This window comes from Prionailurus viverrinus, chromosome A1 (genome assembly GCF_022837055.1).
Source record: "Prionailurus viverrinus isolate Anna chromosome A1, UM_Priviv_1.0, whole genome shotgun sequence".
NCBI lineage: Eukaryota > Metazoa > Chordata > Mammalia > Carnivora > Felidae > Prionailurus > Prionailurus viverrinus.
Genome location: NC_062561.1, coordinates 27,467,390 through 27,483,358, shown reverse-complemented (window position 1 = coordinate 27,483,358; position 15,969 = coordinate 27,467,390). Strand labels below are relative to the sequence as shown.

General features: G+C 45.0%; 1 protein-coding gene across 5 annotated transcripts in view; it reads right to left on the bottom strand.

The window, feature by feature from the left end:
• ENOX1 (ecto-NOX disulfide-thiol exchanger 1) overlaps window positions 1-15,969 on the bottom strand; it is a 552,986-nt gene that overhangs the window by 51,575 nt on the left and 485,442 nt on the right. For all 5 annotated transcript variants that reach the window (XM_047876641.1, XM_047876659.1, XM_047876649.1 and 2 more), the window contains 2 exons: window positions 13,124-13,231; window positions 8,821-8,877 (listed from right to left, as the gene is read on the bottom strand). In XM_047876641.1, the coding sequence (XP_047732597.1) occupies window positions 8,821-8,877; window positions 13,124-13,231 (165 nt within the window). The remainder of the gene's footprint in view (window positions 1-8,820; window positions 8,878-13,123; window positions 13,232-15,969) is intronic.

Here is a 15,969-nt window from a genome sequence, read left to right as displayed (position 1 = left end):
TTCTGCATTTTCTAAATTTTTCACAAGGACAAAGTGGTGCTTTTAAGATAGGAGCATTCATATACAGGCCTATGGGATCCATACATCACCAGTCTTCCATTTTGAGCAACTGCTTTTGCTTCTACATCGGGGAGGATCATTCAGCCTTTAGGGGAAAGCACAGCAAAACCTTGGTGGGTGAGCATCATGTCTTCTGCAAGCATGCGTGTAATCCAGAGCACTCGTTTATCAAAGCGAATTTCAAGAACCATGGGCTCAGTTGTGATCTGGGACGTTCGGCCACACGTACTATTCATACTGCGAGACATCGTTCGTTTATCAAGTTAAAATTTATGAGAAATGTTTGCTCGTCTTGCAGAACACTCGCAGAATAAGTTACTCGCAGGCCAAGGTTTTACGTGCAACTGGTCTCCAAACTAGAAAACTGTTTTGTTTCAGATCTTTGGTTTAGCTATACCGGTCCCCCTGTCCATGTGAGGCCATTTTACATAGAGCTGAAACTTATGTCTCCTTTACCTATACTTCTCTAACCTGGCCTGGGCAAAGAAGGTGTTTCCATTTCTCTAAACCCAACGCATGGCCAAGCAGCTACTACCAACTCCTGTCTTGACAAAAAGGACAGACCACGTAGTCCCCAGCTCCACAACACATCATTGGTTGGCAGCGAGGAGCTTGTTAGGAAAACTTCTCACGTGTTTACTGGAAACAAGCACTGACCATGAAGCCAGCCTCTGCCTGTTTTTGATGTCTCGTCCTTCCTGCGGGCTCTGCACGGGCTGGAAAGTGGGTGTGGTACAGAGCCTCTTCCAGGCCTCAGTCCCTCTCAAGGGTTCAGGGTTGGGATGTGTGTGGATTTTATTATTATTATTATTATTATTATTATTATTTAATGTTTATTTTTGAGACAGAGAGTGTGAGCCGGGAAGGGGAAGAGAAAGAGGGGGACAGAAGATCTGAAGCGGGCTCCAGGTCGACAGCAGAGAGCCCAGTGTGGGGCTCGAACTCACGGACTCTGAGATCATGACCTGAGCTGAGGTTGGACGCTCAACTGACTGAGCCACGCGGGTGCCCCAATGTGGGGTTTTTTTAGACGGAGTTATGGATTTTATGGCAACGGCAGGACACGTGGTTAACTCACAGCAGAAAACGTGGTAAGGCAGGCAGTATGGGGACAGGAGGGGGTGGAGAGGGACGCAGAGGTAGAGGATGGGGAAGGAAGCATCAGCAAGAGAAAAGCAGTAATGCTACAGGAACTATAATTTGAGGAAAAGGCGAGTTCTGGATGTCAGCATTTGGTATGTGAGGACATTAATATATTACAGAAAGGAAATTTTAGTCACGACAAGTCCACCTTCTTGATTTCAAACATCTACGGAGCGAGGGTGACCTCAGTCACCCAGAGACGTGGGTCCGTCTCTCCCCGGAGGAAGACAAAGTGGCTATCGGTTTTCCAGTTGAGCTTTCTAGGGGCCCTCATGCTCCCTACGTACCTACATGTCATATATCTCATTCCTGTCAGATTCTCCTCTCCATGGAGCCAGTCCTTACGGTAAAGGTCTCATCTCCAGAGAGTTGCTGGAAACACGCAAGTAAATTACCTCAAGCCCATTATGCCCACTGTGATATTAACTTGATGGCAGAGAATAAGCCCTGACGGAATGAAACACAGGCCAAGCAAGTTTTGACAAGCGCAGGGCACAATGACAGGGGCTGAGCTCACCTGGGCTAAACCACGTCTACACGCCTCACTGACGGGTCTCCAGAACCCAGTGCGGCACCTGGCACGTGGAAGGCCGGGGTAATAACGACGCCTAACGCGGGCCGATGATGTCAACACCGTCAAGCAATGCTCACAATAACCCTAATGAGGCAGGGTGTGATTATTACTTTCGTTTCCGGAGTGGAAAAAAAATGTAGGTGGAAGACACTCAAGGTCTCCTGGACAGGAAGGGGGGCTGCACCAAGATGGAAGCCAGGCCGCCTGGTGCCCGGATCTATTCCAAAGCCCTATACCCTGCTGCCTCCCCCACAATGATGACTTCATTAACTGAGTGAAAAGGGGACGGCAGGACAGACTGGGGACTCTGTACAGGCTGAGGGTGGCGGGAAATGGTGAGAAGAGAGATCTCCAGGGCTGCAGGAACTGTGCTGTCCGTCCGCAGTCTCACACCCAGTCCCGCCAGGCGCCGGCTCGCCAGGTCAGGGGCTCCGGTTGCCCTCACAGAGCCTGTGGAATGGGGTGTGGGAAGAGTGAGTCCTTTCTGTCTTGTCTACTCCCCTTCCGGTTCCAGGTTGGGGACCCCCGAGAGCAGGCGGCAGGTTGTATAGGTGGCGAAAGGACGGGACTGAGTTCACGTCTTTGCCTTTTAAGAATCTGAGCCTTTCCTGCAGGGTTTTTCTTTTTCTTTCCTGCCTTATCGAATACACCAGTATATAGTCTTCCCTCTTGGGCTCGCCTGCCTCAAGGATGAAAGCTATGTCCCGAAACCAGGCAGAGGACCCAGCACTTGTGGGGCTTCAGCCGTAGACGTCATTAAAATACACGGTTAACAATGGCTTTCTGCTGCGGTGTGCTCAACTTGAACAATGTTCTTCACCCAGCATCTCTTCTATACACTCCCAACGTCTTTACTCTGACAGATTTAAAGACAACTCTGAGGATTTACTTCCTTACAGAGGCAGCGCGAAAAACCGCAAAGTGTTTCTCTCTTTTGTGTTTTTGTTTTATTGTCGGCTGGGAAGGGTGTTGTACTTCACAGCGGCAACCTCCAGCATCATGAATTAAGCCTCTTTACAGGTTGCAAATGATTTCTCCGACCCCAGTGTGTGAGCCTGGGTTGTGCAGCCAGAAGACGGGGGTGTCGCGGCTTTCGTATGGCAGAAACGAGGACGGGAGGAGTGGAAATTAATGGGAAACTTTTAGACAAAATTGTTTATACGCTGCAGGCTTCAGCTGACACTTTACTTGATTTCTCCTACTTATTCCTACATTTCTTTTTTTTTTTTTATAATTGTAATTGCATTCTTTTTGTGAATGTTTGTTTCTTTTTGAGAGAGAGAGACAGAGAGAGCATGAGTGGGGGAGAGGCAGAGACAGAGACACATACAGAATCTGAAGCAGGCTCCAGGCTCCAAGCCGTCACCATAGAGCCCACGTCGGGCTCGAACTCAGCAACCACGAGATAATGACCTGAGCTGAAGTTGGATGCCTCATCGACTAAGCCACCTAGGTGCCCCTATTCCTGCATTTCTCTCACCCTCTCCCTTCCCCTCCATTTTCTTCCATTTTCTCATCAAACATCCACACGTAAGGATCACAGGTGGGGATAGCTCTGGGAGGAACGTCATCAAAAATGATGCAAGATAAGGGCGGATTTTTCTTTTTCTTTTAGATTTTGGTATCTGTTATGCATTAATTACCAGGGACCAGGCTAGGTATTCAGAAGTTCTAGGGATTAGGAGATAGCTCAGAGACAGGGATAAAAGGAAAATTTATGGTTTGCCTTTTAGGAAAGAAAACTGGGGCCTGGAATAACTGAAATCTCTAAATGAACCATAATAAAGGCTAGTTTTAAACTTGAGTACACTTAGAAGGTTGGACTGCCCGGCCGTCATTAACATATCCAGTTCCAAACACAAGGAAAAGTCTATTTAAAATCAGTACTCTTGGAGAGCAAGGCCTTTGCCGGTGATCTCAGGTTCTGGCTCTAATGGGTTTAAATTGGACCTCGGAAAACTTTCCTCCTGAGCACAAGCTCGCAGGTCTTCAGATGGGGACCAGGGTAGGTCAGTTTGGGGACCTCGGGAATAGCAGACAAAGTGTTGGTCACAGACTGTTGTTGGCTCAATAAAACATAAAAACAGTAGAAAAGGAAGAGTAACAGGTCAAATCTAAGTGTGGTTAACATCCCATAAGCTGGACAACGCTCGGGACTAAGGCAAGAGGGTTAGTAAATTGCAAGACGAGACATATTTGTTATGAGTCCCTTCAGGACCACTAATGGCTACCATAAGTGTCCATCTGCCACACGACATCCTAAATGCTAAACAATTCTGCAAGTCTGAAACTCCCTGCCAGACTCCATGACACGCCTATTAATATACAGTATCCCCCAGAAACAAATATGAAAGAGGCAGAACGAGATTTATGGGCATGTTAATTACAGCATTATTTATAATAGTAAAAAAATGGGAAGTTAAATGCCGAACACATAGGTCTGTGGTTCAATTATTTCCTATCTGCATTACACAGCCATTAAGAATCATGTCTTTGAGGAACATTTGGTGACAAGAAAAATACTTATGATATAATGAGAAATCAAAAATGTACAAAACTGAAGACACTATGATAATATTTATTTATGGCTTTTTCCCTCTGGTCATATATATGCACATGACTGGAAAAAACCAAAATAAAATATTAACAGTGGTTATCTCTGAGTAATGAGATGTTAAGTTATTTTTCTTCACCTCTGTATTTTTTTTCTATGATTTTCCAGTTTCATACAGACTACTTCTTTTATAATAAAATATATTGTTTTTAAAAAGCAACTGTCAACTCTCATAAGAATATCCAGCTAAGCCTGCACCAGTCCTGTATAATTATTATTAATAAATAATATGTAAAATTCCTGCCCATGTGACTAATTATAGAGAAAAAAAAATCTATATGTCTTAGTCAATAACCTCTGTGCCAGAGGTTTTAAACCTCATGATCTGCATTAAAATTCATCTTGTCATTGGCACAAGAACAGACACTCAGGTCAATGGAACAGAATAGAGAACTCAGAAATGGACCCACAAACAGATGGCCAACTCATCTTTGACAAAGCAGGAAAGACTATCCAATGGAATAAAGACAGTCTCTTCAGCAAGTGGTGCTGGGAAAACTGGACAGCGACATGCAGAAGAATGAACCTGGACCACTTTCTTACATCATACACAAAAATAAACTCAAAATGGTTGAAAGACCTAAATGTAAGACAGAAAGCCATCAAAATTTTCGAGGAGGAAGAAGGCAAAAACCTCTTTGATCTTGGCCGCAGCAACTTCTTACTCAACACGTCTCCGGAGGCAAGGAAAACAAAAGCAAAAATGAACTTACTGGGACCTCATCAAAATACAAAGCTTCTGCACAGTGAAGGAAGCAATCAGGAAAACTAAAAGGCAACTGACAGAATGGGAGAAGATATTTGCAAACAACATATCAGATAAAGGGTTAGTATCCAAAATCTATAAAGAACTTATCAAACTCAACACCCCAAAAGCAAATAATCCAGTGAATGGGCAAAAGACATGAATAGACACTTCTCCAAAGAAGACATCCAGATGGCCAAACGACACATGAAAAAATGCTCAACATCACTCATCATCAGGGAAACACAAAACCACAATGAGATACTACCTCACACCTGTCAGAATGGCTCACATTAACAACTCAGGCAACAACAGATGTTGGCGAGGATGCGGAGAAAGAGGATCTCTTTTGCATTGTTGGTGGGAATGCAAGCTGGTGCGGCCACTCTGGAAAACATTATGGAGGTTCCTCAAAAAACTAAAAATAGAACTACCCTATGACCCAGCAACTGCACTACTAGGCATTTATCCAAGGGATACAGGTGTGCTGTTTCGGAGGAACACATGCACCCCAATGTTGATAGCAGCACTATCAACAACAGCCAAAGTATGGAAAGAGCCCAAATGTCCATTGATGGATGAGTGGATAAAGAAGATGTGGTGTGTATACACACACACACACACACACACACACACACACACAATGGAGTATTACTTGGCAATCAAAAAGAATGAAATTTTGCCATTTGCAACTATGTGGATGGAACTGGAGGGTATTATGCTAAGTGAAATTAGTCAGTCAGAGAAAGACAAATATCATATAACTTCACTGACATGAGGACTTTAAGAGACAAAACAGAGGAACATAAGGGAAGGGAAACAAAAATAATATAAAAACAGGGAGGGGGACAAAACAGAAGAGACTCATAAATATGGAGAACAAACAGAGGGTTACTGAAGAGGTTGTGGGAGGGGGGATGGGCTAAATGGGTAAGGGGCATTAAAGAATCTATTCCTGAAATCATTGTTGCACTGTATGCTAACTAATTTGGATGTAAATTAAAAAAAAATAATAAACAACAAAAACAACCATAAAAAATTCATCCTGTCAAAATTCTGCCTTCTATACCAACTACTATTTATGTGGCTAGGTGAAGAGAGGGAATTGATACGCTAAGCCAAGTGTTTGTGTACCCTGAGCACTCTTACGGATGAGGAAGGTGAAAGTCAAATCACTTGCCCTGGTCACACGGCTATTCAGGGATCAAAATGAACCCAAACCTTCTCGATCTAGTTTGAAAGCCTGATGCCTGCTACCACCACAAGGCCGATGGAAACTTTAGAGGAGACAGAGACTTCATTTCAGACATTTAAAACGACCTTCACCCGATACTGTGCAAGCGCTTCTAATGTGTGGCCAAAATAACTTTTTTTTTTTTTTCATTCACATAACCCAGCGAAGGTAGTAGGGAACTGCCCAAAGGAGACAACATGACAGACAGAAAAGAGCAAGACCCGCGGATTATCCACCTGCTGGGAAAGCCCTAGAAGAATAGGCAGTGATTATAGAAACTAGCCCAACCTTTGGCCCAGTGAGAAAGGGGGGCATGGAGGGGGGCACCGGCAAGTGCTGCTGGGCTCCATCATTCCACAAACTCTCACCCACCCTTGGTCACAGTGTTGCCCCTCCCTCCTACTTGACCTCAACCCTGTCTCTCAACAGCCATTGCTTCTGTCGACTTTTCTATTGTGGGCTTTTTCAGCCCACACCCTGGATTCTAGAGAGGTCTCTTTCAAAGCTAAAAACTTTCTTCTAGGAAGGATAAAAGACTTCAAAGATGACCTTCCACTTTTTTCATTGAATAATGAATGCCTTTTGACATTTCTCAAAACGAGAGGGACTAGATATTGTGTGAGGCCTGCCTTCACACGCATCGTCAATTTAATTCGACCAACAGATGAGCTTATAATCATAACAACCTCCTGCTAAGAACCTCACAATTACAAAGTGCCTCCTCCACATCCATTATCTCATTTGCTTCTCACCATAAGCCTTACAAGAAGGAAAGACAGGTAATATCATCCCCATTTTGTAGACCAGGAAATCGAGGCATCCTGCCACTTTGCCTTGTTGGATTTGACGGCAGCTTTCCTCAGGAGACACAGAGGGACTGACTCTGAGGGAGAAGCATGTGAAGGTTCTGGTCGAGAATGCGGCAGCAATGTGTCCCAGGAGGACAGGACCCTGGAAAAAAGGCTCCACGGTAAGGCGGGGGTTTATGAAATACTGGAGTGGGAAGAGAAATATTTAGGTGGCAATGTTGCCTGCGGAGAGCTCTGTATGCATGGCTTCCTCCTCTGCTTTCTCAATCCTCTCCGTTCTCCAAAGCTAACCCAAATCCTACTGATCTGGGAAGCTGTTCTCGGTTGTCCATCACCACGAGACCATCGTAGTGACGTCTCACATGCCTCAGCCCGTTACGACTTCATGACACATGTTTGAGGTAGGCATCGCGATCCATTTTACAAATAGGAAAATGAAACTCAGAAGTGCTGACCTGCCCCCAGTTGACACAGTTAATAGGCAGCAAAGTCCAGATTTCAAACTACACCGCATCACAGCTGCCTCCCCTTGTGACACACTTTTCACATCCTATCGCCCATGTGTTCCCTCATCCCCAACTCAGTTACAAGTTCTCTGAGGGCAGACAGCAAGCCTTCTATTTTCTCTGTAACCACCACCCCCCCCCAGCACGTAGTAGAGCTCTACGTACGCAGTCGACTCTCCATAAACGTCATACGTTAAATATCCGTTTTGCAGGAACAGTAGTTATTAAAGAGGGATTTTTTTGGTACTTTGGATGTCAGGCGTTCCACGGTATATAATTAAAACAAGAGTGAACATGAAGTGTATAATTTCTCCCAGCTCTAGCTTAATCAGGCATTCATTACCATGTCTGATTCTGCGTTATGTGAAAAGAACTGCTTAGTAAGCATTTTCTGTGATGACGATAATCAAATACGTACAGATATCAGACAGATTTTTAAAAAGACAAAAGCACAACCATCATACATAGGGAGAGACAATGATCTACATGGCATAATATTCCACCTGAGACTGCAGAACTTCCAAGGCAGAGAGAACACCAGACTGATCTTGGGCAACTGGATACACAAGGAACCCTAAGAGGAAAAGTCTGTGCTAACTGGGATCTTGCACCATTACTCTTGTATCAAGAAGATGGATGCACCATGCTCCTGTTCTGGGTCAGAAACAAGAGAGGCGTCACTTTCAAGGGCTTTTCTGAGAGACGGGGTCTGCTCTGAAACCTCTCCAGCATAGCAATCATTTCATTACCATCTTCAGTGACCAGCAAACTCAATAAATACGCATGCAATACACAACTTATTACCCCCCGTTTGGTCTCATTCCATTTGCCCTCCCAACACGTCATTAGCGTATAGCTTTGAAAATACAAAGAACTCAAAGAAATTCACGGAGACGAGAATTTTTATGGTAGAGATTAGCTCAAGTACCTCTAAAACTGACATTTGATAACTTAAGCTAACAAGAGCAGTACCTGTCTACCACACTTCACTGCCAAACCATTCAGAGTAATCTTAATAAACCACCGAGGGGCAGGACTTCTGATCTCCTTTGTGTCGTAAATAAAGTGCCACATACCTGTGGGCATTCAACCAACATCAAGCAACAAGAGCAAATACTGGGTCAGTGGTACCTACATTTGTGTCCTCATGGCTGTGGCCGTTGGTCTCGACCAATTCCTTGGTACCTTTTAACTGCAAATTTCAAGGAGAAACAAAACAAAACAAAAACCCCACATGAGTAAGCAAGCATGTCTGTTAAATATACATCATCCTGTTAACTCTGATTTATCTGGGGTTGCACTTTATAAAACTTCCAAGGAAAGAGAACCAAAAAAACCAGAAGGAGCATATAATTCTAATGAGTCTTATTGAAACAAGCTTGAGACCAATATTTTAGAAAACTTGATGGCTGGCAAAAAATAAATGGGTCTTGGTCATTATTTTTTAAATAATAAGATCAGAAAGCAGTTCCATAGGCATAAAATGTATAAAATTGGTTCTTAAGAATAACAAATGATTTCATTTCCTAGTTGTATTGCTATTAATTTAAACCCTGCAGTGTTTGCAAGTTGCCACCAGCTGATGTTAGACTAATGATTACTCGTGAATGATGTATTTTCCGTTGTTTTAACGTGCCACAGTGCTATTGTACATGTCCTCCTTGAGAACATATTTGAATGACTGGCATTGTTTCTGGAGGCCTAAACAAAAAGATGATTTTCTTCCTCTTCTTTTTTTTTTTCTTTTGCAAAGGAAGAATCGGGAAGACATCTCCTTGGTCACTGAGGCACTAGAAGAAAAGCTATTGCTCAAATGAGATTTTTAACAGTGAACACCTGAAAACACTACTCCCTCTACTCTCTCTCTGAAGGCTTAGCAATAATCAGTTATCTGGAGATTTCTGGAAACCTTTAATTGGCGTTTTATCAAAGCAGACATTGGGAGCAGAGAGCAAGGGCAAGGGGGGGCGGGCCTTACGGTCGTTGCCAGCACTGCTTCCTGGCTTTTTAATGCTTAGGAAGCAGCCCCTGCTGGATCATTTTTTTTTTTTTAAGCCTAAAATAAAGTGGTGGGAAATAAATGCTGAAAGTCTGAAAGAAAATAAATGCATGTACACCCGTGATGTGTCCGATCTGACACGCTGGTTCTTTCTGGCTATTTGTACATATTAAAATGAAAGCTTGTGTGTGTGTGTGTGTGTGTGTGTGTGTGTGTTTAGGCAATGTCAAACCGTTGGCAAGAAAGCCACACGCTGTCCGTGTCAAGAGAGGGGCTTTGTGAAAGGAAGGGGAACGTGTAGAAACTGAGCCTGGGGCAGCCGACGATGGACCAGAGGCTCTTGGGCTCGTTTCCACGTGGCTCCCACTTGGGACAACAATTCCCCCCGCTGGTCTTCGGGGCTACATCACGGGTGTTGCCACACACAGCAATCGCGACGTGTTACGGACATGAGAAGAAAAGGGTGCCAGCGCGATAGCCAGGCCATCCGTTACCAGAGGGCACAGGGGGACTGAACAAGACCCTCCGTGTTTTCCCGTCCGAAGGTTTTCTCGTTGCAGGTGTTCGTTATCGTCTTTCTCTTGGCTCACCGTAGGTCCCGCGGTTCGTGCTTCCGTCAGGTTGAGCGGGCCTAGCTCTGAAAGCTTTGTTATTTTGCAGCAGAAGGCAAGGACCCGCTCCACCTTTCCGTGTTTACCAGCACAGACGTGCCCACAGCTCTCCTCCCTTTTACGTGGACTCCGTGGTGCCACTCCACGTCCTCTTGTCTTGCCACACCCCCGGCTGGCTCCCCGCACCCCCCCCCCCCCCCCGGTGCTCCCTGTCCACCGGTTCTGTTCCCTCCCCTGCTCTCATCTGCCAGAACCGCCACAGGCCAGCGCTCCCTCCTGCAGCAGCGGGCTAGCCACTGCCCTGCCCTCACCGGCCTCTCCCTGTCCTCCTCTCCTGGAGCTACTCGTTTCCTCCAGGTGGAGCAGAGGAGCGTCTCGTCTGAGGGTAGCTGGGCTTGTGAACAAGCACCAGACGCTGCCACCGTGGCACAGGAGGCGAGGGGCGGGAGCCAAGGGGCCCAGGAGGGGCCCGGAGGAGCCGCATCCTAGCAAACAAGGAGGGCCGGGGACCTTCTGGGGAGCCTAGGGAATAACCCTGCCTTCCCTGAATGGGGATGGTAAGGGCCTTCCCTCACAACCTAGTCTTGCTTTTTAGGATTCCCATCATGTGGCATCACTTTACATAGCAGAATACCAAGTCTTCAGAAAAAGGTGTATCTTTTCCTCTCTCATGTGTGTGTGTGTGAGACAGCATCTAAGCCCGTGCAGCCATACTGTCCAGGAGCGATGCTATTTGTGTAGGCCTTAGGTATGCAGGCACTGAAGAAGTGTTTACACACGTAGTTACTCTACCTAAGTCCAAAGGAAGCCTTACTGGGCAATGTTCTTGGAAGTACACAGGTGCCTTTGCAAGTGTATGTCTGCCCTGCGGCTGTGGGGGTGGCTGCAAGGAGATGGAAGGAACACGGCCAATGCGTGCTCCCAACCGCAAGGATGACAGGGGCTCCGGGCTAGAGGATGTCACAAAATAGACTGCCGGTGGCTACGGCAGCCAAATGCACGTGGCTGCAGTGTGTCCCCGGCCTGCCCAGACACGTGTCCTTCTGATGCCTTTGTTTGAAAAGAGCCGTCCCGTTTAAATTAGTACAGCAGACTGAAACACGATTCCTTCCCGGTCCGATTTTCTAGCTCTTTAATGATTTTAGTTGTTCTGAATCTTCTTCGTGTTCCTTATTTAAGTAATAAGATGGAAGTGTGATGCTTCACCACTGCCTGTGCGTGCACTTTTTGCCCTCTAAAAGTGCATGCCGCAACAAGAATGTACCAGTGCTCTCTGTGAAACTCAGAATCTGTTTTTTTATGACTGGGGTTTAGACTTCAAGTCCAAAACACGCATACCTTAGAGGTGTTGTGGGTTTGGCTCCAGAAAATTGCAATAAAGTGAGTCAACTGACTTTTTTTTTTTTTTTGGCTTTCCAGTGAATAAAAAGTTACGTTTTCACTATCGTCTATTAAGTGGGCAATAGCGTTATGTCGAAAGAGACCATGTACATAAAGGATCTGAGTCATGTGGAGAAAGGACAAATCTACCCCTCCCCATCCCAGCAAATCGAGGAGAGAGGGGGTCAGAACAAAACGACAAGGCTCAGAGCTATGTCTGATCAGGAGCAAATATGGACCAAAACAGCGTCACGATGCTGATAGTCTCTTTGTAATGTGGAGGAGGAAAGCCCAGTGACTCGGAGTCTCCTGGGTGGCAGGTCGCTGCGAATTTTGTCAGCAGTTTTCAGCTCAGTCTAACTTCTCCAAAATCACACAGTAGATTCAGCCTCAGTCTGCATTATTTTATCTGTACTAATCACATAATCATTAGTTTTATATTCTCCTTCAAAGCTATAAAAGCTTATGAAGGATCCAACATCTTCACTTCCTACTCACAAATCCCTTATACTGTTAGGGGAAACTAACCAAAACTACATTTTCCTGCCCCCAAACCATGAAAAACGAAAAATCACTTGTAAAGTGACTGAGTCACAGCTGACTATTCTCCCGACGTCACTTTTTTAGATACACCACTTCTGAAGTTATTTATATTATACAAATAACCTTCTCATAAGCCACTGTGGGTGTGAAATGTAAAACAAGCTAAATTTGATCCCCCCAAAGGGTTGGGGTTACGCTCTGTGATTTTCTCCCTCCCAGTTACCATTCATTACATTGCTGGCAGCAAGGAAGTCCAGAAAGAGGCAAGCATTTCAAGAGCTCTCCCGTGTAGGTGCTGGGCTTAGATTTCACTCAGATTTCACTCTGCAGCTGAGCAATCCATCTTACCCTGCTGTAAGACAATACTTTCAAATCCACTTATCAATGTCAGGCCACACTTCAGTATCAAAGAAATCCAGGATGAAACGATCAGATTTACAAACTTCATATAAAAGGTTGGTTGCTCACTGTGGTTAGATAAGTGCCCTGATGCACAAACGGGGAAGGCTCTTTTTTTAATGTCCCCGTGACTCAGTCGTTCTCAATTCAGATGTCTGCGTGAAAGCCATGGGTTATGCTAAACACATTTCCCTCACTCTTATCCTTGAGAGGAAACTACCCGCTTGCTTGGGGATCTGTCTGTACCTCCGGTGGTTTAAAACTTTATCAAAATTCATTTGTCTTTTGGAATGAACTTTGACACACCGCTGGCAGGCTCAGGTGATCTCTGCAGGTGCAAGAGCGAAAAAGGGTTTTAGATTCTACAGAGCGAAGCTGCCAGGAGGTTTGAGAGGGTGCAGGCCGACTGTCCCACAGACTGACTTCGGGAAAGTCTGCACAGGTGTCTGATACGAGCGACGTGCACGTCAGCGTATGCACGAAGCAGAGATGTTGCGTTCACTTACTTGTTCCTGGAGGACTTTAAGTAATGCTTGCGTGTGCGACTGCTCTTCCTTTGCTTGTTCCAATTCTGACTTCTTGTTGTTTAACTCCTCCTGGATGGTCAGCAGTTGCTGTGAAAGTAAGAATAGTTAAGGTAAATAGAGTGATGGCCAGGAGATGCCAAGATATTAAAAATATCCATTCAAAACCTGAGAAGATTTTTCTTTTATGTCTTAAAGGCTTAATCCAGACTTCAGCTAACTTTTTCTTTTTTAAAGTTTATTTGTTTATTTTGAGAGAGAGAGAGAGAGCAAGCGAGCATGGGAGGGGCAGAGAGAGAGGGAGAGAGAGAGAATTCCAAGCAGGCTCTGCACTGTCAGAACGGAGCCGGACTTGGGGCTTGAACTCACAAACCGTGAGATCGTGACCTGAGCCCAAACCAAGAGTTAGAGCTTAACTGACTGAGCCACCCAGGCGGCACGCCCCCGCCACTTAGTGTAATGAGTATTGCAGGTTTTGACACATTATTAGGCCATTCGTGATACTGCTATGCAATGAAACGAATCTGTTCCAGGTATTTGCAAAGGCATCATCATAATCCTTCGAACAAACGCGCATTTGTCAACATGTAGAGAACAGTGTTAGTAGACAACATGTTTTGATAGACGAAGAAATGAAATAATCAAAAAGAAAAAAAACAAACCTGGATCTAATCCATCAACTTATCCACTGTTTCTTCATTTTCCATAGGACAGGAAAACCGGCCTTACAGTGGCTCCGTGAAGCCACCTCACCCAGTGGCTGGGACCACAAAAGATCCTTTTACTTTCTCTGTTATGACGGTGATGTTTTATTAGATCAGCAGGACTGAAGTCCAAACTGCAATCAATATATCAGCCGAGAAAACTGCTGATATAAGCTGTCAAAACACTAAGCTATGGCCTACGCTGCTATTTTTAAGCAGGGCCACTGAAGGGATTTCTGTAAGCCTTGCCTTGAGCCTTCCTCGCCCTATCAACTGTAACTCATGTTGAGGCTTACCTTGTCTGCCAAAAGCACGGGACGGCCCGGCACTAATTCTTTGGAACAGGGCTGTATGTGACTATATACGTGGGCTGCAAAATACATTCGAGAGCTTCCAAACAGGCCGTAGCAATGGCTGTGTCTGCTCAAAGCTTCTTAACAACAAAGGACTAGTCGGGAAAGACAGAGGAGCATTTTTTCTGCTACCGAACATAACAAATGCCGCACTAATGATCTGAAATGTTAGTGCATTCCTGCCACGAAGGTGGCTGTCTCCCACATCAAGGCTGCTTCTTTGGGGCCTTGACAAGCCGGCTGTGCGGCTGCTGGCCAGCTCTTAACTATCAAGGCCTGAATAAACACTGGCGCTGGATTTCTGATGCTTAAACCCACCAACTGGAAGGATTAAATTAAGTCTTTAAAACCTAGTTTTGGGGTGTGTTGGGGAGTAGGAAGCACTCAGAAAAACACACTCTGCTTTCCCTTGGGCTGGCTTGCCCTCTTCCCTCCTTTGGCACTGGATGTAAATTCAGGAACCGACTTTCGTGCCCCCTAGCGTAAGCGGCGATATCCTTGCAATCCTCTAAAAACCCTATATCACCACCAGCCCGTATCATAACGACACGTGAGGTAGTACACACGTCCCACACCGGCTCCCTTAACACCTTGTGTGATTTAATTGTGCATCAGTTGATTGAAACACAGAAACCGGGGAGCCCATATTGTCCTCTGGTACCGTGACAAGTACCTAAAATGACTGCTTCCAAACATTGGGGGGTGATTCTGTTCCTTCATTGTCATTCATGACTGGCCCCAGAACAGCTCTCGGGGGATCTGGTGTTCTGACTTTCGATGATGCCCAGTGAATTTTTACATATTAGACAAGTTTCAGGTCCGACCCTTAAACCTCCTTTAAAAATGAGCCAAAGGAAGGACAGGAAATCGTCTTCAAGAGTAGGCAGCTTAGGTTTGTTCCCTGCCACACTTGGGGTAGCAACACTCAGAAACAACTCATGTCCGGCGGAAGGGCGTTGGCTGCGTTAGTGATGGTGCATCTGTTCAAGGGAAACTATGCAGCCGTTGAAAACGAAGTTGCACAAAGGTCTTCGGACAACACAGAAGAAGCTGCCGATACACTCTTCTCCCCACGAAGACTTCAGGTTACAAAAAGGTTTCATTATGGAGCCTACTTAAGGTTCTCTCTCTCTCTCTTCATCTACCCTGCTCTTGCTCACATGCGCTCTTTCTCAAAGAAATAATAATAATAATAATAAATAAAAATAAAAAAATGTTAATTATATAAGTATAGCCGACCTACAATGGTATATTAGTTTTAGGTATACAACATAGTGATCTGACAAATGTGTGCATTGCTCAGAGCTGACCTCAATAAGTGTGGTCACCGTCTGTCACCACACAAAATTATTACGCTATTATTGACTCTATTCCCTAGGCTGTACTTTTCCCCTCTGTGGAATCACACTTTTAAAAATAAAATGTTTTCTCTCCCATCCCCACTTCCTCTTTATATGTAGGCAACCACTTTCAATGCTTTCCATCTTTGTTTGAATGTGTTTTCCTAAAATACATATTGTTGGTTTTTGAGCATGCATTTTTATGGGATGTTGTTGTATCTCTTGTTATTTACGATTTTACTAGGGATTATTTTTTAAAGATCCATTCCTGTTAATATGTGTGTATCTCCTCTGTTGCTCCTGATGGCTGTACAACAATCTCTGAGGTACATCCACCCGGTTATACCTAATCCACTCTCCCAGAGAAAGCCACTCAGATTATCTCTAGCTCTCCTCACTCTATACAAGGTTGCAGTGGAACATGAGAGTTC